At 36.5% G+C, this 25,117-nt stretch overlaps 2 protein-coding genes across 3 annotated transcripts; one reads left to right on the forward strand and one right to left on the reverse strand.

Annotated features, from left to right (window-relative positions):
* Positions 1 to 221: 221 nt before the first annotated feature.
* On the forward strand, positions 222 to 16,203 carry EMB3011 (RNA helicase family protein). 2 transcript variants are annotated; one of them, XM_086453208.1, is made up of 19 exons: positions 222 to 472; positions 1,867 to 1,931; positions 2,057 to 2,137; positions 2,585 to 2,714; positions 3,693 to 3,911; positions 4,320 to 4,396; positions 6,977 to 7,238; positions 7,338 to 7,511; positions 7,651 to 7,799; positions 9,271 to 9,368; positions 9,893 to 10,001; positions 10,522 to 10,699; positions 11,417 to 11,646; positions 11,769 to 11,948; positions 12,703 to 12,774; positions 12,912 to 13,088; positions 13,802 to 13,863; positions 13,988 to 14,140; positions 14,231 to 16,203. In XM_086453208.1, the coding sequence occupies exons 3-19, from the start codon at positions 2,132 to 2,134 to the stop codon at positions 15,831 to 15,833; spliced, it is 3,879 nt and encodes a 1,292-aa protein (XP_086309334.1). In that variant the 5' UTR covers positions 222 to 472; positions 1,867 to 1,931; positions 2,057 to 2,131; the 3' UTR covers positions 15,834 to 16,203. The 2 variants fall into 2 exon arrangements, with proteins under 2 accessions (XP_086309334.1, XP_086309333.1); XM_086453207.1 differs by lacking the exon at positions 1,867 to 1,931.
* Positions 16,204 to 20,112: 3,909 nt separating this feature from the next.
* Positions 20,113 to 24,766, reverse strand: LOC147395092 (Aldolase-type TIM barrel family protein). The gene is made up of 8 exons (XM_086454520.1): positions 24,535 to 24,766; positions 24,001 to 24,005; positions 22,581 to 22,643; positions 22,351 to 22,457; positions 21,614 to 21,711; positions 21,125 to 21,217; positions 21,002 to 21,043; positions 20,113 to 20,375 (listed from the first exon to the last, which is right to left on the reverse strand). Exons 1-8 carry the CDS (start codon positions 24,643 to 24,645, stop codon positions 20,220 to 20,222), a joined length of 675 nt encoding a protein of 224 aa, XP_086310646.1. The 5' UTR covers positions 24,646 to 24,766; the 3' UTR covers positions 20,113 to 20,219.
* Between the last annotated feature and the right edge of the window lie 351 nt (positions 24,767 to 25,117).

Below are 25,117 nucleotides of genomic sequence, written 5' to 3' on the forward strand. Positions count from 1 at the left end.
CAGTATTATTTTCAATAATAAAAAGGAAGATAAATATTTCTCTATTTTTCTCAAAAAAAAATAATAATAACATACCCATTTTCTGGAAAAGCTTTTTTCAAAGTTAAGATACGTAAATATACATTTTTTGAAAATTAAAACAATTAAAGTGGGCCCCACCGTTTTCTTTCGTTAAACTCCACAGAAGTGACAAAAAATCCCCACAATTTAATCCGATTAAAAAAAACAAGCGGAATTTTTTTCCGGGCTGAACTCTCACGTAAAACCCCGCGAGTTTTCTCTTTGGCTCCCTCCATCGCTCAAGAGCTCGATCTCAGCTAACTCTCACTCTCTCCTTCTCACATACAGACCCCCATTTTCCTTCTCTTCCATCTCTCTCAAGCTAATCTATTACTCACACAACCTCTCTCCCACTCTCTACAGGCTTTCGAAGCATTATTTGTGCCGTTAGGGTTTCTCAAATCGAACAAAGGTGAGTTTCTTTTGCATCACTTTCAAGTTTCAAATGTTTTTTTTTTTTTTTCTCTGATTTAAGTTCTGTTCTAGTGATTTAAGAATTTTGATGTTGGTTTTTGGGTGATTTTCATTGATTATATATTTTGGGGTTTTTTTTTCTGATTTTTTTGGGATATATGTGTTATGTTAATGGGTATCCACCTTGGTTTTGGATTCCTTTTAATTGGAATCGATTACAATGTAATCTCTTGGAATGGAGTCGATTGAGCAATCGATAAGAACCAACACTCAGAATCGTTTTCAATCTCAAGGTTCCATCTCATTAAATCCAGATTTTCTTATAATTTCCCACACAAAGCTTTTTCTGATTCTTCTTGAGTAGCATCTAAAATCAGATTTATATACTATTATTGGGGTTCTTACTAAAATCCTTAGAATTTATTTGGTTTTGATATTGTTTATCTGGGCAGATCACTCTTCAATTCAATTATATATGGTTGTTAGAATTTATCAATTTTAATTATGATTTCTACTCATTAGATTTAGATATTTTGTTTGTGCTTCTTCAATTAAATGATTTGAAATCGTCAATCTAGTTTCTCTTCATAAATAGGCATTGCACCTTTGTGATCATATATGATCATAATCATGCATTTAATTTGTAATAAAGCTCAAGTGTATAATACAAGCAAAATATGAAAAAAAAGATGAAGGGGTAAGCTTCAAAAATATAAACCTATGGGATAGTCCATAGTCAATGTGTCAATCAATTAATGATTGAAATTAGTTGAGATTATTGTTTTAGCTCTGTTCCATCATATAACATTCTTGTGTATTGGATATTCTTTCTACCATCTAATTCATTGAACTATATATTTCACAAGTTAATGAAGTTGGGGAATCAGTCTAAATAAAGTCAATTGATGAGATGGTTAATATCATGATATGGGCATAACTTCTGACTGTACACAGTAGTATAGATTAGTGTGTGTGTTGTCCAAACAGATCTATGATCTGAATAAAAACCAGGGAATATTAGTAGTTGCATACTGCCAAATCCTAGTCATCTGATTAAACTAAGAGTTTGCAGATAAAAGGATGGAATGCAAATAAACAGGACCATCCTATTGATACTCCTAATATGAGATAGGCTATTCTTTAATGTTTCTGGATTTTTTTTCTTTTCTTTTCTTTGTGGGCTAAGTGTCGTTCTGTCTTCATGGTGGACATGTGTGTTTTTTTTAACTGTTGCAATAACATGTTTTTCAATAACAGAACTTGCTTAAATCATGAAAAATTATCATTTGTAACAATTGGGAGCTAGTGTTATGTTTGTATTGACACTATTTATATCAGAATCATTTTTAAAATTGATTTTTTAATGACAAGTAGGATTGTTCTGTCTAGAAGGTGCCAACTTAGCCGTGATATTCTTTGGATGTCTGCAATACCAGTTAGATTGGAGTGTTCTTAAGGTTAAATGGAGACTTTAAACCCTAATTGAAGTATTAGAGTTCGATTAGAATGTCAGATATACTGTAATAATCAGAGAACAAAGAATTTTTTATTTAGTTTTGTTATTGATTTCTTCTGATAACAGGACAATCTATCGAGTTTAGGTTTTTCTGTGACAGAGAAGCTCACTCCACGCCACACCACTTGTTTTCCAGCTGATATGGAGGTGAGCATTTAAGTTCTCTCTCACGTTTAATTTCATCAATTTTCTCATGTTTCGATTATTTCTTGTTCCTGGCATAGTCACAAAATTCTCCCTTTTTCCCCCAAAAAAATCTGTTCAATTAACCAAATCAGTGACTAGCCGATTAAATTGGGCAATCAATGAATTAATTAATCATTTATTGATTGATCGTGGAATATGGTAACATTTTGTTCTTTAACACTCAAAATTTTTCTTTTCTTCAACATTTAAATCTCAAGAAGAATATAAGGTTTTTAGGGCAGCTAAAGATGATAGATTTTGGCAAGAAATCCAAAAACTTTATTTTTATATTCTCCGAAATTTTCTCCATTTTAAAAAGGCTTTCTTGAATTTATTCGAACTAACCAAATTGAAATCCCGACGAATAATTACCAAATCTGAACTTTATTGCTATGGTTCCTGATGCAGGAAGGAGGAGTTATTGACCTAGACAAAACAACAATAACTTTGGAACCTGATAAGCTGAATGATGGAGGATTACGTGTTCCTGGAAAGGATAGAGTGGTGTTTAGACCTCCCGAGAGGAAATCTCTTCTAGGTATTATCATCAACCTTTTATTAATTAGGATTGATATCTAAGTATATATATAACTTAGAGAACTAGCATGTAGGGCTGTCAATGGGTGGGTTCGGGCTGGGCTTCATAGAGTCCTAACCCAGCCCTAAAGAGGCGGGCTCTCCCTAAACCACCCCTATACCCCTCTTGGGCCTAAGTCGACTAAGCCCTAGCCCATGGCCCTAATGGACTCGGTCTTGATTCGGGCCAGGTTCGGGCCTAGAATTCACTTTTTTAATGAAAAAATTGCATTTTTCACTATATATATATATATATGGGTAGCGTTCAATGGCAAACTTTTTAGCAAACTTTTTGGCAAAACATTTTTCAAAACATGAGTTAGAGGTTTTGGAATGGGCTGATTTTTGGTGAGGATGATCTCTACGGTGAGGAGATCATCCTCACCAAAAATCAGCCCATTCCAAAACTTCTAACCCATGTTTACAAGCTGAAAAATCGTGGACCATCCATTTTTTGTAAACTGTTTTTGATGGGGTTAGAAGTTTTGGAATGGGCTGATTTTTGGTGATGATGATCTCCTTACCATAGGGATCATCCTCACCAAAAATCAGCCCATTCCAAAACCTCTAACTCATGTTTTGAAAAATGTTTTGCCAAAAAGTTTGCCATTGAACGCCCCCCTATATATATATATATATTTGAAGATTACCTTATCGAATTTACAATTAATATCTTATTAACATATAATTGTAGCAAGAGATGAGAGCCAAATTCTAATTAATATTTTATGAATGTTTCTAAAATATATAGTAGTGGGCTAGGGCCGGGCTGGGCATTAGTAGGCTCTAGCCCAACCTGGATTTGACGGGCTGAAAATTATTGATCCCAGCCTTACCCTTGTGGACTCAATATGAAGGCCCTAACTCTTGTTTTGGCGTGTGGGGTGGCGGGCCAGCGGGCTGAATTGACACCCCTACTAACATGGGACTGTTCAAACAGGTTTGGATGTTCTTGCTATTGCCAAAAGAGGATCTAAAGGTGATGACGTATTCAAAGTCCCTAAAGAAAGATCCATTTCTGTTGCTGCTTCTATTGAAGAAGAAGATAAGTTCACATCCTCGGGATTAGATGATGTTGGGACCGATTTATCTCATGGGGGGCGAGCTCATTCAGAGCGTCGATATCGCGGAACTGTGGCAGAAGAACCACGCCATTCAGGTAGAGATTTGTACCACGTAAGAGAAATGTGAATATATAATAATTTGGGTATGAGGATAGATTCAATCATAGATCGAAACTTATATAATCAATTAATCAAAATCAATAAAGCCTGATTCAAACTACTTGGTTTCATTTGTCTCGATAAATTTTGTTTTACTTGTCCAACCTTTTTTTAGTATAGCAGATGCATGTGTGTTGATATGTTCTTAAATTATTTGGTGGGTTCTGAAAATTTTATCATGGAGGCAAGGTTGACATAAGTGCTAGCTCTCTCGTTAAAGAAAATATCTTCTTTCACTTTTTTCTTTTTGTTATGCTGTATTTTCTTTAGCCAGAACTGATGAATTGCTTTTCTCAAGAGTTTCTTGACTCATTACAAAAAAATTATGTTATCTTCTATTTCAGATAGTATGACGAAACGTGAAGGGCAAGCTGGTGATTCATTTGGAACTCCCGTTTCAAGTGAACGTCTACGTTCTGAAGTAAGTTATTCTATCTTCTTCTATTGTCTTAAATGCTTTCAATAAGCATTTGGTTGGTATCCAAGAAACATTCTTTTGTTGGAAGAAATCACTGCTCAACTGTAACATTCTTGTGACTTGATTAGAAATCTGATCAATAAAACTTCACACAAGGGACATCCATGTTCTTAAAGGTTTTTTTTTTTTTGATAAGTGTAATATATTAAATGAAGGAAAAAAGTACAAAGAGGCCGAGGAAGCCTCTAAGAGAGCAACAAGCTAAAAAGAGAACAAAGCATCAAAGACTACATAAAGAATTCCATCTAAAAACGAAATCATCAAAAGTGATCCCCTTGAAATCGATGTTCTGTTTCGCCCAAAGATATAATAAGCCCAAGATCTCCAAGAATATGCCGTGAGAGCTTCTCATTCTATTGTTAAACACCCTGTTATTTCTCTCGTTCCACACCCCCCAAGCTATAGCCGAGGGAAGAATAGCCCACATAAATCTTTTCCTGGAAGAGAAGACATTACTGGCCCACCCTTCTAACAACAGGGAATACTTACAAGGAAGGACCCAATGAATACAGAAAAGACCAAGAAATATTGACCAAATTTGGTAAGAGAATGTGCAATGAATTAAAAGATGGTCGACAGACTCCCCATCTCTCATGCAAAGAGGACAACAATTTGGAGTGATCCACCCTCGAGCAATCAAATTGTCCAATGTAAGAATCTTCCCAAGGGAAGCCAACCAAACAAAAAAGGATATTTTAGTTGGAACGAATTTTGACCAAATGATAGATCTCAAGGGGGATTGCTCGGCAAAAGGGTTGAGGCACTTAAAAAACGAGCTAACAGAAAATCTCAAGTCTTTAGCCTTCATCCATTCCCATCTATCTTGTTCACTATCATTGAGAGGACACGAGTGCAAAAGGTCAAGGAAAGATATTACATCTGTTAGCTCCCAATCATTAAAGCTTATGAGTTAGTTAAACAAAAATTTCCTGAAGGCCTGAAAGAAACAAACTATGTTACTTCAACATATGGAACATCCACCAGTTCGAAGTGTCCTATTGTCCAACATAATGACATCGGAAAATCTTGGAATTTTGATTTGTCTAAAAGAAAGAAACATTGAATCTATTTTGACCATAAAAAAACAAACGAACCCGAAGTAGTAATCCTGGAATGAACATGCCTTTAATATTTTGGCCATAACTTATTCCATTCTTATCTGAATTGTATAATTGTTGGAGTGCTAATTTTAAAATATTTCTGACTACCAAAATTCAAGGATTGAAATGTTTTCTTAATACAGAATATGTGCATCTAATGAATTGACAAAATTAGATGTCAGCATAATGATGAGAATGTGAGGAGAGAAACATTTTGGGTTGTATAGGCTCTTATATTTAGAAAGCTGTTTTAACAAAGAGGAGACCTTAAATACCTTTTTTTCCCTTTCTAACTTTGGTGGGGATATATACCCATTTTTTGCTTTTCTTATGTAGACTTTCTTTAAAATGATAATCATCTTCTACTTACCATTGTGTCAGATATTGAAGTATAGCATTTGAGAGGTGGTTTACCTAATTTTTTTTTCTTTGATAAGTCAAAGTTTTATTTATGAAAAAACAAAGGGGATTAGATGACCCTGAAATACAAACTTATCAGAAAGAGATAAGGAAAGCCCCTTATGCCGCATCTAAATTACAAACCAAATCCCACCTAACAACGAAATCCTCAAAGAAGGTCCCTTTAGACTCTTTTAAACTTTTCCCCCAAAATATAATAACCCCAAAATGGACATCAAGAGATGTTGAATTGAAAGCTCATTGACCTCAAAAGTACGCCTATTCCTTTCCTTCCACAAACCCCAACAAATGGCAAAAGGAAGGAGATTCCAAAGGATCCACTTTGTGACTTTGAAAGGACAACCTCACGAACACCAACACTCACAAAGCTCCTTGATCAAGCACGGAAGGCAGCCCACTACATCAAAAAGACCGAGAAAGTGAGACCAAACTTCTTGGGCTGTCGCACAATGAAGGAACAAATGATTAGTTGTCTCCTCATTCCTCAAGCACAACAAGTAGCAATTTGGAGTTTGAAAACCTCTCTTTATTAACATCCATTGTGACTATTCTCTCCAACGGTGCCAGCCATACAAAAATTGTGACTTTTGAAGGTCCTTCACCCCTCAAATCAAAGAAGTTGGGAAAATGGAGTTCGCCATAGGTATCCCTGCCACATACATAGATTTTACCGAATAAATCCCGTTTGCCGTACCTTCCCAAATTCTTCGATCCTTCCTACCTGCACAAACATTATTAGTCTCAACCAACTCCAAAAGCTTCTCCACACTGTTAACCCGGTTATTGTTTTTTGATTATAGAATTTATTTGATGCTTGTGTAGTTTACCTGGTTATTATGCGATTTACTTCTGTTTTCCTGTGGCGTTATCATTTGGATCGATGATACAAATGTGAATATATATCATTTGTGTAACTAAGATTTAAGGATGTAAAATTACCGCTTGAGATGTTTTTTATCGTTGAATTTTTTTGTAGAGTTCTTACTTTGTGTTCCTTGTGAAGGTTATCACTCCATCTGGTGGAAGCTCTCGAAGTTTCCAATCTATGAGTCCTAGTAAGTATGACAAAGATGGTCGTGGCCGTGAAAGAAGAGAGTCCAGGGATGACACTAGGAGTGAGAGCAAGAGAGTGAGACACAAACAAAGTGATGATGGTAGAGAATATTACCAGGAAAGAGATGCACATTCTCGATATGGATATGGACAAAAATATAGTGGAGATAGAAAACAAAGAAAGTATGAGTCTTCTTCTAGGAGGACTCCAGGTATGTCATTGATTTATCAAGTATTGTCATGGTACATCTAGTGTGCATATCTAGAATCAGAATGGTGTTTAACATTCCAAATATCTACATAATTTGTAGGAAGATCTGATTGGGATGATGGAAGATGGGAATGGGAAGACACCCCACGCCGAGATGGTCATTCTATGGATGGTAGGCACCATCACCCTTCACGGTCACCAATGCTAGTTGGAGCATCACCTGATGCACGTCTGGTGTCCCCATGGTTGGGTGATCAAACTCCACGTTCTACAGGTATGCTGCTGATAACATGAAATCCATCGCCATAATGCTGATTCACATATATTTGAACGGGCCAAAACTAAGTTGCATGTTAAATGTAGGCTCTAAATTTTAATTGATCATATAATAATAATGATGAAAAATGCTTCAGGGCCTTCTGTTTCTCCCTGGGACCACGTTTCTCCATCTCCTGTTCCAATACGTGCTAAAGGATCCTCAGTCAGATCTTCCAGTTCTCGTCCTGGTGGAAGGTCGCATCAACACACTTTCTCGAGAGAAAATTCAGAACTAGGTTTTGAGGTAATTTTGCTTCTTTGCCTTTAACCTTGGATTTTCATTTTTATGATTTTTCTTTATTCGATACAAGCCTTCAGGCAAGGCAACACATAGGTGAAGCCTAAGGGACAAATATTTATTTATTTATTTATTCATTTCTTCATTAATTTATTTCGTAATAATTAATAAGAATATATCAATTTTTATTCAAAGACAAAGAAATAGACATACCCATTGTAGATTATTTAATCAAACAAGAGGGGAGTATCAATTATGTTATTTGATCATCACTTACTATGGATTTTTTCGTTGAATGCTCTAATCAAAGCAGATGCTCGTATAGACAACGCCCATTGTCATCCTTATTTTAGTACAATAAGCGAAGAAAAAGTATGAAGAAGAGAGGGAGGGGGAGGAATTACAAGGGAAAGAAACAACAGAAACAGAGGACAAATTTTGAGATGCACCAATACATTTCCTTTCCTAAAACAGAAACAGGATAGAGAGAGAACTGTTTATTTGTTGCACAAATGCAGTGCCTCCCCTCTCAAAAAAATGAAAAAAAGAGGAGAGAAGAAGAATGGAAATTGAAGAGAAAAGATGAGTATGTTGCATTAATGTTTAAGAGAATAGAAACTAATGATTTTATTTTGTATTGCATAAGGAGTTCCTCTCCTATAAATGAAAGAGAGTAGATTGTCTTGTTGATATTGTACACAATTCCTCTTGAAAATGAAAGAAATTTTTTTTTACCGTAAGTAGGGTTCCAAAACTTGATAGGCAAGGCACCAAAACAGTGAAGGTGATAAATAGGTTGGAAATAATATTGGAACTATTTATATTGCATGTTATTTGATGTTTAATTATTTTTAGAAGATATACCGTGGTAAGTTCGTTCAACGACTATGCCAAGGTTTTAGTTTCCTAGTGCTTTAGTGCCTAGCTGATTAGCCTAGGGGTTGGCCTACATGCTGAGGGTCCCGGCTAGGCAATTCAGTTTCCTAGGTGAAGCTTTAACTAAATTGCTATAAATCGTTGCTGAAGACCGGAACTACTCTGCAATCCCTCTTCCATTGACGAACCACCTTCCCGAACAATCGCAATGAAGCATGCGTATCTGTTCCGTATAGAAATTTTCCTTGGGAGCCCATCTCTCCCCTTCAACTCGATTGCCTTAAGATTAGGAAGATGAAGTCTCCCCAGCTTCCACTAAGCCACCATAGACCCCAGCAAGGAAATGGAACTCCAAATTTTTTTTTTTTTTTTTCAATAGATGGACTCCTCAAAAATCTCACCCATTGCTCCATGTGTGTTTTTATTTGAAGCCTATACTCTTATATTGTAGAGAATGCGTTGATGCATGCCTTCTTGCCTCTTTTTATTACTTAATGTATCTTTTTTGTGTGATTTGCTCATTGAATCTGAGACATGCTTCTCTTATTGCATATTCTAGTTTTATGTTCTTAGAATTGTAACTTTTGTTTCTTCATTCCAGGATAGCGCAGGGGATACAAGTTTTTCCAGTACAGAAAAAGGTCATGAGATTACAGAACAAATGCAGATAGAGATGGAATACAATTCTGATCGCGCATGGTAAAAATTTTCATCATGTCTTTGTTTTTATAAATATTAATTTTTATATATTTTTAATCTTTCTATAACAGTGAAATGCTGGGGCAGATCACAGTCCACTTTTATGATTTATTATACTCTCTTGAGATCCTTTTATATTTATTTTTTGTTAGCAAGCACCATGATCGGTTGCATCTCTGTACCCTGAGACTTTTATTGTGCTCAGCTAGCAATGTCACACGTGCGTTTTTAGAAATGGTAGTGAAACTTACTTGGGCATGGATAAATTAAACCAACTGATTTGAACCCCCACCCCTCTTTTTTGCTTGGATGGGTCATTCACAACCCAATGTAACTCTTTCATCTTCAGTTACCTTGCTTTTAAACTTAGCATTCTCTGCGTAGTTCAGATGATCGGAGGTGTGGATACTGTTTATGTTTCTCATCTGAGTTGCAGATCATGCTATTTGCAGTTGCCATTGTTCTGTCTCTTCTTTTGGAAATTTGATTTGATTTGATTTTTTTTTTTTAATTTTATTGTGTAGGTATGATAGAGAAGAAGGTAACACGGTGTTTGATGCTGATAGCTCATCGTTTTTCCTTGGAGATGAGGCTTCTTTCCAAAAGAAAGAGAAAGAGTTGGCGAAGAAACTGGTATGCATAAATTTTTTGTTAATTTGTGGACCTGTTATACCATTTTTACTCCTCTTCCTTATTGTGTCCATGTACCATTTGCTACTATATTATTAAAAGTAACTTCCTCTGACGCTAGGTAAGGCAACTTATTATTTTCTGTGATTACGAAGGCACCTTTTTAGGCACTAGGGACTTATTTAATGAGGAGAAAGTTTGTGCTGAAGTTGACTGTTGGATTGCATTTTTTAATTCTCAAAAGGATTTGGTCATGGAACTCAAAGTTGGCATAATGAAAAATGCTACCTCTTTGGATCATGTCTTCACGCATGGAGAACTAAAATGGAACTATGGGAAATTGGACCCATGATAATATATTTGTTGCATTTGTGCATATTAAACATTGGAAAAAAAATTTGTTGTATATGATAGGATGCTTGCACTTACATAATACCCTTACCTTGTAAAAGTTTAATAGTCACACATTAGCTGGAATATCACTTCTCTGTTGTTTCAAATAGATTGTTTCTGTGAATCACAGGTTCGCAAGGATGGAACACAGATGACACTTGCTCAGAGCAAAAAATTATCACAACTGACTGCTGATAATGCTCAATGGGAAGACCGGCAACTTTTGAGATCTGGAGCTGTTAGAGGGACAGAGGTGCAGACAGAATTTGAAGATGAGGATGAACGCAAAGTTATTCTTCTTGTTCATGGTATGCAAATTTACATGAGTTCGCCTTAGTAAGTGCTTCAAAATTTTGTTGATTCCTAAAGCATGAGATTTTTTTTTGAAAAAGTCCTGAAGCATGAGATGATGATTGCTATTTTGTGTAAATTGAGTTTTTCTTGTATAGTAATTGTGAAAATGTGGTTTAATGTCTCACTTGATGATCTGTGTATTTATGAGGGATAATCATTCTTTATGGGAACTCCAATGGGGTTGGGGCGTGCAACTGTAGGGACTAGTCCCATCCCAAAGGGTTTGGGGTTACCCAGCGATATAAAAGAAAATGGAAAAAAGAAAAAAGAAAAAAGAAAAAAGACAAATGTATTCATTAGCCCTTAATTCTGTGGAGTGAAAGAAGCATGTGGTTTTGTAGTGAACTAAAACATATAAGCTTGGAAGAACTGACTTAAAGGTTCATTTATCAACCTTTGGAAATGTCTCGCTACCTCTGTGTTTCAACAGCATTTGCTCTTCTAAGTAAATAATGAACTTTTTAGACCAGCAGGAGGATTGAGTTTCCAGGCCTACGCCAGAGTATCTGGGGTGGGGTGGGGGGCAGTAGGAAGATGGTTTGTTATTTCTCTATTATTATTTTTTGTAGAACAAGTGCATAATTTATTATGTTCAGACGGAATTTCAAAGAACAAGTATTCTGGGACCTTTAAATCAAATTTGTTTGATGTTTTCTTTCTTCTTGTCACAGATACAAAGCCTCCTTTCCTGGATGGGAGGGTTGTCTTTACAAAGCAAGCAGAGCCTATAATGCCCTTGAAAGATCCCACGTCAGATATGGCTATAATATCGCGCAAAGGATCTGTTCTGGTTAGGGAAATTCATGAAAAACAAAGTATGAACAAATCACGTCAAAGGTTTTGGGAGCTTGCGGGATCAAAGCTTGGCGATATCCTGGGCGTTGAAAAGACGGCAGAACAGGTCAATTACTCTGATTAACAGATGAAGCTTACCATTGTTATGCCATCATGTGATGCAAGGTTTTAAAGTTAGTTTTTTCAGATAGGTAGGGTCTAAAGTTCTCATGATACTTCAAATGCCAGATTGATGCAGATACTGCTGTAGTAGGAGAGGAGGGTGAAGTTGATTTTAAGGAGGAGGCAAAGTTTGCACAACATATGAAGGAGAAGGGTGAAGCAGTGAGTGATTTTGCAAAGACAAAAACTTTATCACAACAACGGCAATATCTGCCTATATATTCTGTGCGCGAGGAACTTTTGCAGGTTATATTATCTTCTCTTATGATGCAATTGTACTTCACCTTGCACTATAACATGTTTACACATGCCATTGTAGTTTTATATCTTTGTCCTGTACATTATGTCCATGTAGGCTGTTACAGAACCATCATTAGATGGTTTCCAGTCAGATCAGATAGCAATAACCAATAGATCTCTCTCATTTTTTGAATCATCAGGGTAAACACAAAACAGTTCTTTAGTCTATGAATTGGATGATTTGGCCATGGTTTTGTTCATTTTTTCTTACCTAAAAGCTATATTATTTAGGTTCCGTCATACGTCGGGCTTGGCTCATTGATGTGTCACATCAGGATTTGGTAGAGGGTTCCGACATTGTCTGTTGAAAAGATGCGATCTACTTAGTTCAACTTTTATAAATATTCATGTGTGCAAGCCATGTTAATATTCATTTTTTACGTTTGTTCTTTCTTGGGGCCTTCTCCCTTCTCTGACTATCAACACCAGGTTTTCATTTGTCAAACACACATGCACACACACACACACCAGATTTTCAAGCAGCATTTTCGTCGCTCATGCTTTGACTTTCTTTTGTTGTTACTTTAGCTTAGTTATTTTTAGTACATTGTTGAAATACATGCTCTCATGCCACTTTGAGTTTAAAGCAGCTTGGGATGATTGGACCTGCTCATACCACATTTATTATTTGTTTTCAATCAATGATGCTCAATGAACTAGTTTCAATCTTTTTATTGTATTTCATTTTACCATGATTCAGGTAATTCGTGAAAATCAGGTGATTGTTGTAGTTGGAGAAACTGGTTCAGGAAAGACAACTCAACTCACGCAGGTTTGTTCTGTTTTATAAGTTTAATTATTGATAATCAAATAATGATTGTTTCATGTTTTTGATGTTTGGAAAATAAGAAAACCTAAAAGTCTTTCATCTGCTTCTTTCTAATCTATCGTTTTTTATTATTATTACAGTATTTGCATGAGGATGGGTACACTATAAATGGCATTGTTGGTTGCACTCAACCAAGGCGTGTAGCAGCTATGAGTGTTGCCAAACGAGTTAGTGAAGAGATGGAAACCGAGCTAGGTGATAAAATTGGTTATGCTATTCGGTTTGAGGATGTGACCGGGCCAAATACTATAATAAAGGTAGCCAATTGTTGGGCCCTTTTTAATTTTTTTTTTCCAATCTGTTTTGCCTGCTTGCCTATAAACCCTCTTCTAGTAACAATGTAAAGAAGTTGTTTAATGTTTTTTGTTGCTGCTTCCATGGTTCAAAGTTTTGTATAGTTTCGGCCTAGACATTTCAGTTTCGGTCAAGACCAGAATGAAACATTGATCATGGAATATATCAGTTTGTGTCGAAATGTTTCAGTCAGGACAGTCTCGAACTTTCCCCTAACTGGAACATTGCTTGGAGACAAGATTTTAAACCTTCGTTGCCACTACACATTTTCTAAACCAATGCATCAAGTGATTGATATTTACTCCCCTAGCACATTTTCTGTTGTAATATCCCCAACATCTGTACATGGGTTTTCACAACTTCCAATTGTCCTCCATATTACTATTTCTCTCAGGAATCACATCTTCATAGGCACAAAAGTATCTTACACCCAGGTTTTTGCTGTAACTATTGCACGTAGAATAATTTCTTTGTTCTGAGTGTTGACCTAGATGGTAGAAACTGTAATTTGTTCATGTATCATGATAAACTTTGAAGCTTCGATTGGTTGGAACTTCAATTTGTTCTTGTTTCATGATAAATTTAGAATTATGAGCACTTTGATTCCTTGAACCATCAGTTTTTGTTTCTGTCTCAAAATGGTATATGCTGAACCCTCGCATTTTCATTTTTTCAGTACATGACTGATGGAGTTCTTTTGCGTGAGACACTTAAAGATTCTGAACTTGACAAATATCGGTATGGTACTATGGTGGTTGCTTGGATTTTGGCTCCCAAATTTTGATTATCTCCTCATACCCACTCATATATCTGTCATCACTATTTGCTTTGAAATTTGACAATTAAGGTGCTCTTTATACAGTGTCATTGTCATGGATGAAGCGCACGAGAGATCACTAAGCACAGATGTACTTTTTGGGATACTGAAGAAAGTGGTTGCACGACGCCGTGACTTCAAGCTCATTGTGACTTCTGCAACCTTAAATGCAGAGAAGTTTTCCAACTTTTTTGGAAGGTAATACTTGTTCTATCTTTGCGAAACAATACTTCCATTTCTTTTCTTGCACTTCTTCAATCGTTCTACTTTTGGTTGATTTTGTTGCAGTGTACCAATATTCCACATCCCCGGGCGGACGTTCCCTGTGAATATCTTATACAGTAAAACCCCATGTGAAGACTATGTCGAAGCTGCGGTGAAGCAAGCTATGACTATCCACATCACAAGTCCTCCTGGTGACATTCTCATCTTCATGACCGGGCAAGATGAAATCGAAGCAACCTGCTATGCACTTGCAGAGCGTATGGAGCAGCTCGTCTCCACCACCAAGAAAGGGGTCCCCAAACTCTCTATACTCCCGATATACTCCCAACTGCCAGCTGACTTGCAAGCCAAGATCTTCCAGAAAGCTGAAGAAGGGGCCCGTAAATGCATTGTTGCCACCAACATTGCCGAGACATCACTGACCGTGGATGGTATCCTATATGTCATTGACACTGGCTATGGTAAGATGAAAGTATATAATCCTAGAATGGGTATGGATGCTCTACAAGTGTTTCCAGTCAGCCGCGCTGCTGCGGACCAGAGGGCTGGTCGTGCGGGTAGAACTGGACCTGGCACGTGTTATCGGCTATACACTGATAGCGCATATCAAAATGAAATGCTGCCGAACCCTGTACCAGAAATCCAGAGGACCAATCTTGGCAATGTAGTTCTGTTGCTGAAGTCTCTGAAGATCGACAATTTATTGGATTTCGATTTCATGGACCCTCCTCCGCAGGATAACATCCTCAATTCAATGTATCAGCTTTGGGTATTGGGTGCCTTGAACAACGTTGGGAGCCTGACGGATCTTGGGTGGAAGATGGTTGAGTTCCCGTTAGATCCACCACTTGCGAAGATGCTTTTGATAGGGGAACAGCTTGATTGCCTGAATGAGGTCCTGACGATTGTATCCATGCTTTCAGTGCCTTCTGTTTTCTTCCGACCAAAGGATCGAGCAGAGGAGAGTGATGCAGCAAGAGAAAAGTTCTTTGTCCCGGAATCCGACCACCTAACGCTGCTCAATGTCTATCAGCAGTGGAAGGCAAACCAGTATAGGGGAGACTGGTGCAACGACCACTTCTTGCACGTGAAAGGGTTGAGGAAGGCAAGGGAGGTTAGGTCTCAGCTACTAGACATACTCAAGACTCTGAAAATCCCTCTCACCTCATGTGGACCAGACTGGGATGTCGTGAGAAAGGCAATCTGTTCTGCTTACTTCCACAATTCTGCGAGGTTGAAGGGGGTTGGGGAGTATGTGAATTGTCGGAATGGGATGCCATGTCACCTGCACCCGAGCAGCGCTCTCTTCGGTCTGGGTTACACCCCAGACTACGTTGTATATCACGAATTAATCTTGACAACAAAGGAGTATATGCAGTGCGCAACTGCAGTGGAGCCACAATGGCTAGCTGAGCTGGGTCCCATGTTCTTTTCCGTGAAGGATTCGGATACATCGATGTTGGAGCACAAGAAGAAACAGAAGGAAGAGAAGACGGCAATGGAGGAGGAAATGGAGAATCTGAGGAAGGACCAAGCAGAGGCAGAGAGGGAGATCAAAGAGAGGGAGAAGAAGAAGAGGGCAAGGCAGCAGCAGCAGGTATCAATGCCTGGGTTGCGTCAAGGCTCGTCCACGTATCTTAGACCACCGAAGAAGCTTGGGTTGTAAATGCAAGATTCTTTTAACTCTTGTAACATTACTTTATTAAAGAAAAATTACGAAGAAAATAGAGATTAAAATTGAGGCAAAGTCAATATGAGTTGTTCCCTTTATTACATCATTTTGTATTGTCTCTTAAGTACTGATATTAGGAAACAATAACATGGTGTACATGCTGGAGTGTTGTGAGGCCAAGCATCAATGGCCCCACACCCTATTTCAATTCAACTGGTGTGTCATCCATCTGGTGGTGCCAACAGTGTTCTCATGTTTTTGCTAGATTTCTATTTTTTGGGTTTAGGATTTTATACTAGCGTAATCATAATTGTAAACAGCTACAGAAATTGTTTGAACAAGTGTTATAATGTTTTTTTTTTTCTGTTGTAATGTTGAGATTCTAATTTGAGCCAAACCTTTTTAAATGTTTGAAGAGTAAGTTAGGAAGTAAAGAAATTGATTTGTAAAAAGCAAAAGTTGGGGTGTCAATAGCAGATCTCTTGATTTAAAATACTCAATTCCTTTGTCCATGCATGAACAAAGGAGACATAAACACACAAAAAACCTACCCTTATCTCTACATCCCAACACACTTCAAACCAAAAGTAAGAAACCAAACTATTACTGGTAAGAAAATGATAGATACAAGCACATAAGTTCCTTCCTTATTACATCACAGTTTCACTATATTCAAACCAGAAACATTGAAACCTCCAAAGAAGAGGAGAAGAAGATTAAACTGAAATTAAAGCTGTGGGAGGCTTGAACCCAAAAGGGTGGCAAGCGACGAGGTAGAAGCCAACCTTGTTTTTTAGTTTCCTGAAAATCAAAACTTTCCCTCCTCCCCAATGAAACACAGACATAAATATCTTCTTAACTCTTCTCCTCCTTGTCCCTCCTTCACCTTCTTGTGAGACTCTTTCTATATCTTTTTCTTTTTCTTCTCCTTTTCCTTCCCAGTCAAGTGGGTAACTCCTCAAGAACACCCTTCTATTGTTATAATCTTCGTATCGAAAGCTCCTTGTTCTCACCCCATTTTCCTCCTTTTCTTTGAAATCCATGATCAACAAGAGAACTAAACTAAAAGCAAAGCTAGAAAAACTAGATGGGTTTCTTGCTTTTTTTTTCAAGAAGAGTGTTTTTAACTTATAAGCCTATAGAGAGAGAGTGAGAGAGAGAGAGAGAGTACCCGGCACTTTGATGGGTGATAGAGAGGTTATTTCTTTTAAATTTTAGTGAAGAAAGAATAAATAGAATGAGGGTATCAACCATAATGTGTCGTTTTTGGTGTTTTCTCAATGGATATGATACTTAAAATAATGTTTGAAGAAATATACGTCAATCTCCAAATATATTCATCTTTGTCGATCTCTATTCCACATTTTAGTACAGTCCTTGATAATTGTTTGAATTATTAAAAAACCCCTCCTCCAAATAAATGTAAGAGTCCCACTAGCACTATCATCCTTGGGTTCACCTTGTGGCATTCAAAAACATGATGCAATTCTTCAGGGTTGTAGAGGTAAAAATTCTATATATTTTGAAAAAAAAATAAAAAAATTCAATTATAAGTTTTCGGAGTTATGTGGAAATTTTTTAGCCATCCATTTTCAAAACCTCGGATCAAACTCAAAAGAAATTGTTTTTAAAATATTTTTTTGGATTTGAGTTTTTCAAAGAAATTTGGAGGGTTATGGTGTTGGATCATTGACGTGGTAATCTATTTGAACTAAACGACCCTTAATATGGCTTAAAATCTGACTAAGTTAATAAGGAAACACATTCAAATATGGACTTGAAGTGACCGAAATCAGAAATCATTTAAGTATAAAAAAAAAAGGGGGGGGGGGGATAATTATCTCAAATCCCCATCTTTTTAATAAAGTATTTTTACTCATAAATCTCAAATAACACTCAGTCAAAAATATTGACTGATGGTCAAGATGATGGCCTTAACAAGACAGATTATGGTTTGAATTAGTTTAACACTTTAACTAGTGTGTTTGTCCTAAAAATGTTAGAAAAATAAAAGCTTAAGGAATATGCTCCTCATTTTCTCCTCCAAAAGAAGGAGATCATGAACACTGGCGTTACAAAAGAAGGCCTAGAGAGAATCAAGTGTGGATTACTCTAAATTATGAGTCTAAAGTGGGAGAAAAATTACAAAATGACAACGAAATTGTCCTTGATTTGACAAAGGCATTTTTATCATAAAAATAATAGATACTCATGGAAATATATCGTGAGATACAATCGATGATTTTCTAGTAGACTTAGTTTTTGTCATTAAATGTACTATAAGAAAGGCCAAGAAATATTCTTCTAAGTTTTGGTGAATATTTGAGATACCTTAAACAAAATTGCCTAAATTCTCTTGTCTTCAACATATTTTTCTCTCTTAATTACTCGGCTTCAATCTCTTGAGTAAACTTTTTTAGAATAATGATTTTCTGACTCCCCCCTCTAACATAAGCCACCATCATAGAACTGTAGATCATTTGCCTCAGGATACATAAAATCATAAATCTTTTTCTTGTGTATCCCAAGGAAAATGATCTACGATTATATGATGGGGGTGTATGTCAGAGGGAGAGCGTCAGATCATCACGACTCAATTTTTTACCCTTATCTTCAACCTTAATATTTTATCTATTTCAACTTTCAATTTTCACTCGAGATAAAATAGGATTTTTGAGAAAGTGGAGGATGATGAAATTTTTTTCGTAAAAAGAAAAAAAAAATTAATGGGCTTTCTTTACATGCTTAAAGCGAGGTTGAAAACAATAGTTTGAAGATAAAAGGTTCAATAGATTAAAAATAAATTACGATAGAAGTTGAAGATAACAGATTTTGAGGAGAAAATCATTTCTATGGCCAAGGTTGAAAAAATCATGGCATTTAGATAATTTTTTATTAGTCTAAACCAGAAGACTAAGGTCAAGGGCACTTCATCAGTAGAAAAACATAGGGGTATCTCCTCCTCGAGATTCACGATGATTGAAAGGTCAAGAACTTGGGATTACGGTCCGCTAGGGCTAACAGTGTGTCTCATTTATAAAACCAAAATAACAGTTTGCCGTTAAGGCAAGCTTGATTTTAAACATCCACCACATGAAGTCAGTGTCTGAATCTCTACTCACGTGGAAGGCACGTTAAGAAGAATAAGAACATTTCTAGAAAACAACAATCATCAAATTTAAAAGATTTACATGGAATCATGATTTTAAAACCAGGTATTTCATCCGAGTCATCTTGATTTGGATGACTCAAAATTTAATTATTTTATACAAAACCCAGTTGACTTGGTTGTGTGTCTTCGTGAACTCGGACAATATTTTTTTTTAAATATTGATTAAGTCATCTCGGATCTCAAACAAGTCAATGTGATGGAAGAATCGTCCCAATCAAAGATGGGGAATTGTTGTTGCACTAGAGCTGGTGCCACTCCCAAAATTGAACCTTGTTCCCCTTACCCACTTTGAATTCGATCCTCGTGAATTCGGGTGATGGACCTAAGATTCTTAAACCTAACACCCCACTCTTTTTCGAGGTAAAATATGATCTTCCGATTATCAAAATGGACTTTTTGAACCCTTTCTTTATCATCATTCCATAAAATCCCAAAAACATCTTATTATACAACACCTCCACACTTAGAGAGGGGGGGGGGGGGGGGGGAGTAAAACTCATTTTGAATTCTCATCCATGAACAAGACTGAGTTGTCTCAGATGAGTTTTTCGATACATTTGAGTCATCTCGTACAACAACGAGACAAATGAACAACGGTTTTAAATCCCATCCAATACATTTAACTTGTCTATCTGTCTCGTTGGTGGACGATACTGAGACATATCAGATGAGTCGTCTCAATCTCGGACGAGATTTAAAACCATGAACGACGAAAACCTGATCTATCTTGAAGTGAGACACCTACCCACACTTGATAACAGAATCTGAGATGATATTAGTCCTATCAGGAACTCCAAGATACAAGCCGAGTTAAGATGCTGGAAATGATCCAATCTCACGCCCAAGGGTCGACGTCAATTTATTGATGTTACAAGGACCAAAACCTTGTCGTCTCCCAGGGAGTCAAGAAGAATTGAATATAATAATGGTAACTCAAGGACACCAGCTTTGAGCTCCATTTGTAATTTGCATAAACACGCAAACCACGCTAAATCTCTAGATTTCCTACATAACATCACAAAGAAATCTGGTTGCATCACATTCACTTGGAATAAAATTTTGTATTGTAGTACGAGTCAAGTATGTGGCCCAAGAATAACATAAGCAAATTGTATCTCTTTATTCCAAAATTTGAGCACATCATACAAGTCAATAGTGTACAACAATATCTTTATTGATAGAAAATCAAGCACCATACAACGATCTTACTAACTGTTTTTTTGAGCTTCTTCCACGCTCTTCCTCAGAAGGGAAATAACATGTGCCGGCTCTGCAGCTCCAAATACTGAACTTCCCGCTACAATACAGTTTGCCCCTGCTGCAGCTGCTGTGTCAATGGTAGAAGGGCCCAAGCCACCGTCCACCTGTAAACCAAGGCCAATCAGTTCTCAAGAGTTACTTGATATAGAAAAAACTCGTCTATCATTACTTTACATGCACATACATATTTTGTGTAATTTATTCAAAGAGGGCATATGGGTCCCGTAGTTAGACATGGAGATCGGGATACCATCCTCAAAACTGAATGTGGGCGGCGGGTGGGATCCCCACCCCCCAAGTGATTTAATACCAAAAGAATGGACCTTGTTGCATGACCAAGACCATAGCATCTAAGTCATTTTTTTTCCTGCCTGACTGAAAGAAGTACAAAAGGTTGGTTGGTTACAATCCCAAAAGACAATCCCAAGAAATCTCATGGCTATCAGATTTGTTTCAAATGGGCCTTTACAATACCTGACATCTATATAATGTAGGAAACAATGAAGAAGACTCAATCATTTAGAATTTCACATAAAACCAAATATGGATCTAGCGAAGATAATCTAGATAGATATCTATATATAGAAGTTATATTCATGAAAATCACTAGAAAAATGTAGAGCAAGCTAAGAAACTGCATTTAAAACTTAAGCTAACAAGGTGATCAAGTAAAGTAACTGCTAGCAAAACCTTAGATGGTGATGGAGTCAAAATCAGAAGATGAGCTCACCTCTATATCAAGAGATGGGTACTTCTTTCTCAAGGCACGCACCTGATTACCCAAGCAATTAAAAACAAATTACGAATAAAAAAAGAGATGCTGATGAAAAAATCATTAAGAAAATGAACTCACCTTATCCATCGTTTCTGGCATGAACTTTTGACCACCAAATCCAGGTTCCACTGTCATAACAAGGACCATTTCAACGGGATTTTCATCATCAACCTGTGGGGAAAAAGAAGGCAACATTTTATTTTGATTTCGTAGTAAATCTTGATTACAGTACACATTTTGGCACTTTGTATTGGATTTTCTTTGAACAGAATTCTGGTTTACTGAAATCTTTTTTTATTTTTTATTTTTTTTACAACTTGAATTAAAAGAAAATGATATTTATGTCTAATCTGCTTTTCAGATTGGAATTGAATTTACTTTTTGATCACGATGAGAAATATCAGCCTAATTGCCCAAGTTGGTGAATATTCAAGTGATCATAACAAGTCTAACGTGTCTTTCATTGGGCTTTGATAACATTACATGTGTTGCATTTTTCAAACAAAAAATATAGCATCATAAATAATCTACTATATCAGGGAACAAAGAAAAAGAGACAGTGAATACCAATGGATACACTTCTTCAATGGGAGTTCCAGGCTTCAGTGCCACACCAGGACGCATGCCCTTTGCCTTAATTCTCCGGATGACCTCCTGCCAATTATCTGCAACAAGTTGCCATATAATCCAGCTAACTCAGGCTACAGGAATCATAAGAGTTACAACTATAAAACATGCCAAAGATACTCTATTATCAGGAAGTTTGTTCTGTGGAATATCCTTGCTGTGTTCATGTGATGGCAATGCATAGTGCACTCACTTCTTATTCAGACAAGTCATTATTTCTCAAATATTTCACAACTATTATTTAGGTAATGCTTTAAAATTTTAATTTATATCAACTTATCTAAATGAATTCATTCTTTAATACTATACTGGAATGAACTAAATTCTTTACATAATGTATCATTCAATAAGCAATAAACTTTATGGAAGAGTCCGTGACTCAGTTTTGTAGGATCGATGTGTCTGAACTTCATTCCTATGTCCAATGTACATATGATTGTGTGTTAGGCCTGCTTGGTAGGGCAGCAAATGGATGAAAATTCAACCGGTTGCAGAACATTATCATTTCTGCACATTTGGATGGTTGCAATCAGTTGCAATTTGAAAATATTTGCAGCAAACCATGAAGGGACTTTGGGTGCCTCATGAAAAGTGAAACCTGGAATGCTAAATAATCCAGAATAGTAAAGCTGCATGGGTTGCAACTAAATCGAATATCCAAAATCTACAAGACCCACCTTTGGATGCCTCAACATGAAAAGTAAAGCCTGAAGCACCAGCTTTTCCTAATTGTTCCACATAATCAATCGGATTTGTAACCATAAGGTGGCAGTCTAGATATGCCCTGAAAAAAGAGGGGAAAAAAATATCAAATTTTCTTGAATTAAATAAAGTTGGGAACTTCCTAGCAACAATGTCTAAACTTTAACCACAACAAGGAAAGCATAATCAAGAAAGAAATAATTACTTTGTGTGCTTCCGTAAACTTTCAATGACTGGAGCTCCAATTGTAAGATTAGGGACAAAGTGCCTATGAAGAATGAAATGCATGTACACATGAGACACAGGATCAACCATCTAAAATGCTTTAAAAATTTAGAAATATTTGTTTATCTATGATTTTTGCCTAATAGATATTTGATCATTCTAAACGTAGAGAGATAATGCCCTGATAATCAATTTATCCATTTAGGTAGAGTGAAGTATGAATTTGATGACTAAAAGAATATATAAGCTAAGTATATGTATCCAAAGCCAAGATAATCCTCTAATGGGATTTAAGATTATAAAAAGAAGTCATTGAGTTTTAACTCTGGATATTGATGGCCAATATATTCTAAGAAAAATCATAAATCAAAGCCAAACATAGCTTGGTGTTCAAGTAAAAGGTCACAAACTTGTAAGTCGTTAAAGGTATTATTGATATTTAAAGTTTAGTACAAATAAAGGTGCTTTTCTTTAAGCAATTTGAATAAGATGGATGGGAAGATGATGCTAAAAACCAATAAATTTCGACCCTACACGTTTTACCATTATTTTTTTTATAAGTTAAAATTTTAGTAAAAAAGGGGACGAGATAGGTCCAAATTACAAACTTATCAAAAAGTTGGGAGCGCCACTTATGCCTCCTCTAAATTACAAACCATGTCCCACCTCAGGGGCGGATTTAGAGTGGGGGCAATGGGGGCACTTGCCCCCATAAGAATTTTCAAACCTTTTGTAGAGTATTGAGCTATTGCGACAGATAATAGTGGCGGATAAAGAAATCTGCCGCTATTGCCCCCACAATTTGTTTTACACTCTTGGTTACCCCCATAAAAAAGTTTCGATTCTTATGTTGCTCCCACAAAAAAAAATTACAATCTTTGTTGCCCTCACAAAAAAATTTCTACACTTATATTGCCCCCACATGAGTAAAATCCTGGCTCCGCCCCTGTCCCACCTAGCAATGAAATCCTCGAAGAAGATTCAACACTATATACAATTTACTCAAAAATAACAAAAGACCCAAAATAGACAACAATAGGTCATGAATTGTGAGCTCCTTCCCCTCAAAGATGCGCTATTTCTCTCATTCCAAATGCCCCAACAAATGGCAAATGGAGTGAGACTCCAAGGGATCGGTTTTGAAGCTCTACTCGTGAGCTCCTTCTCCTACAATTGTATAGTTAAGGTTCCCCATAACCACTTCAAAAATTATGTCTCCCTCATTGGAAGACACGCAACAGGAGACACTTCACTCTGATCTACTACACTCATGCATAAAAATCAGCCAAAAATAGGATATATCAAATAAAATAAATGCAATATTGCTATGAAATGTAATACTGCTTAAAGGAACTTCAGAGCTCAAAGCATTAGATCATAAGCAGCACGGAAGGACCTACCCATCCTGCAAAGAAGCCAACAAAAACAACCACTTAGTGTCATTAAAGGTGCAGTAAAATAGTAGTTCAAAGCAACTTCTATTATATCTAAAGTATGAAGTGTCATCAAATCAGCTAATTCTCTTCATGTTCCAAATCTGAACAAGAAGACATAAAGTTACCACATTTTTTATTTTTTATAGTAATTAATAAAGTTACCATGATCACAATACTTCACAAGTTTCGTTTGGTATTTAGGGTTTACTGATTTGTGCATCACATACATTTAAGTTTATCCATTGTTTTTCCAAATGACAAAATTTAACATCTTAGGAAACCTACTTTGACTTGTTTATGAATTATGACATGAAATCTAAGTTGGAAAACCTAGATGATTTACGAACTCTTAATGAAAGTAAATCAAGACAAATATATAAAACAACATGGAAGATAAAACAACGAAAATAAGAGTTTCAGATACGATTTACAGAACTAATAGATGACCATTTGACAAGATGGATCAGAAAGTAGAACCCTAGAAGGAGAAATCGATACCATGATGTCCATGTGAAGCCAGTCAGCGCCGCATTTGACCATACGATCGGCTTCTGAAGCCAAATTCGCAAAATCAGATGAGAGCATCGACGGGGCAATTTTGGCCGCCATTAATGGAGTCTTCTTTGAGCTTTCGAGCAGAGAAAGAAATTGCAGAGAATGCAAAGTTGCCAAATTGCCAGACCAAAAGAGAAGGCAATCGAAGAAAAATCTCTCGCGCGGTCGCGGTCGTGGTTGGTGGGTGATCCGTCGTATTTATTTTGGATAATTTGGATATACTCCTCCAGGTTTTGTAAATATTTGAGATACCTTTTATGTTTCCAAACTAATGACATATCCCTTGAACTCAATCTTATGTGATAGATTAGTGTAAAATGATCTGATTGCCCTTATCTACAATCTATAGCTAAAAACACTTTTTTTTTTTTTTAAACCCTCAAAGCCAGTTATCTTTAAAGGTGGCAATTCTTAGCATGACTCAAAAAATGATAGAATTATCTTCTTCTTCTTTTTGTAAGTAAAATGATTTCATTTATAGTTATAAAAGGAGCAAGATCGGCCAAGTTAGCCAGTCTAGTGAAAT

Source organism: Akebia trifoliata, chromosome 9, assembly GCF_017979445.1.
Source record: "Akebia trifoliata isolate Shusen 1 chromosome 9, ASM1797944v1, whole genome shotgun sequence".
Taxonomy (NCBI): domain Eukaryota; kingdom Viridiplantae; phylum Streptophyta; class Magnoliopsida; order Ranunculales; family Lardizabalaceae; genus Akebia; species Akebia trifoliata.

Bases quoted from the DNA above. Each gene is read 5' to 3' on its own strand.
- LOC147395092 (XM_086454520.1), bottom strand. From the start codon at position 24,645: ATGGCGGCCAAAATTGCCCCGTCGATGCTCTCATCTGATTTTGCGAAT. The intron at 21,712-22,350 runs GTGGGTCTTGTA...AACTTGTTGCAG, and splicing joins TCATGTTGAGGCATCCAAAG to ATAATTGGCAGGAGGTCATC. The intron at 21,044-21,124 runs GTGAGTTCATTT...TTGGGTAATCAG, and splicing joins TGCCAGAAACGATGGATAAG to GTGCGTGCCTTGAGAAAGAA.
- EMB3011 (XM_086453208.1), top strand. The intron at 10,700-11,416 runs GTATGCAAATTT...TTCTTGTCACAG, and splicing joins AGTTATTCTTCTTGTTCATG to ATACAAAGCCTCCTTTCCTG. The intron at 11,949-12,702 runs GTTATATTATCT...ACCATGATTCAG, and splicing joins TGCGCGAGGAACTTTTGCAG to GTAATTCGTGAAAATCAGGT.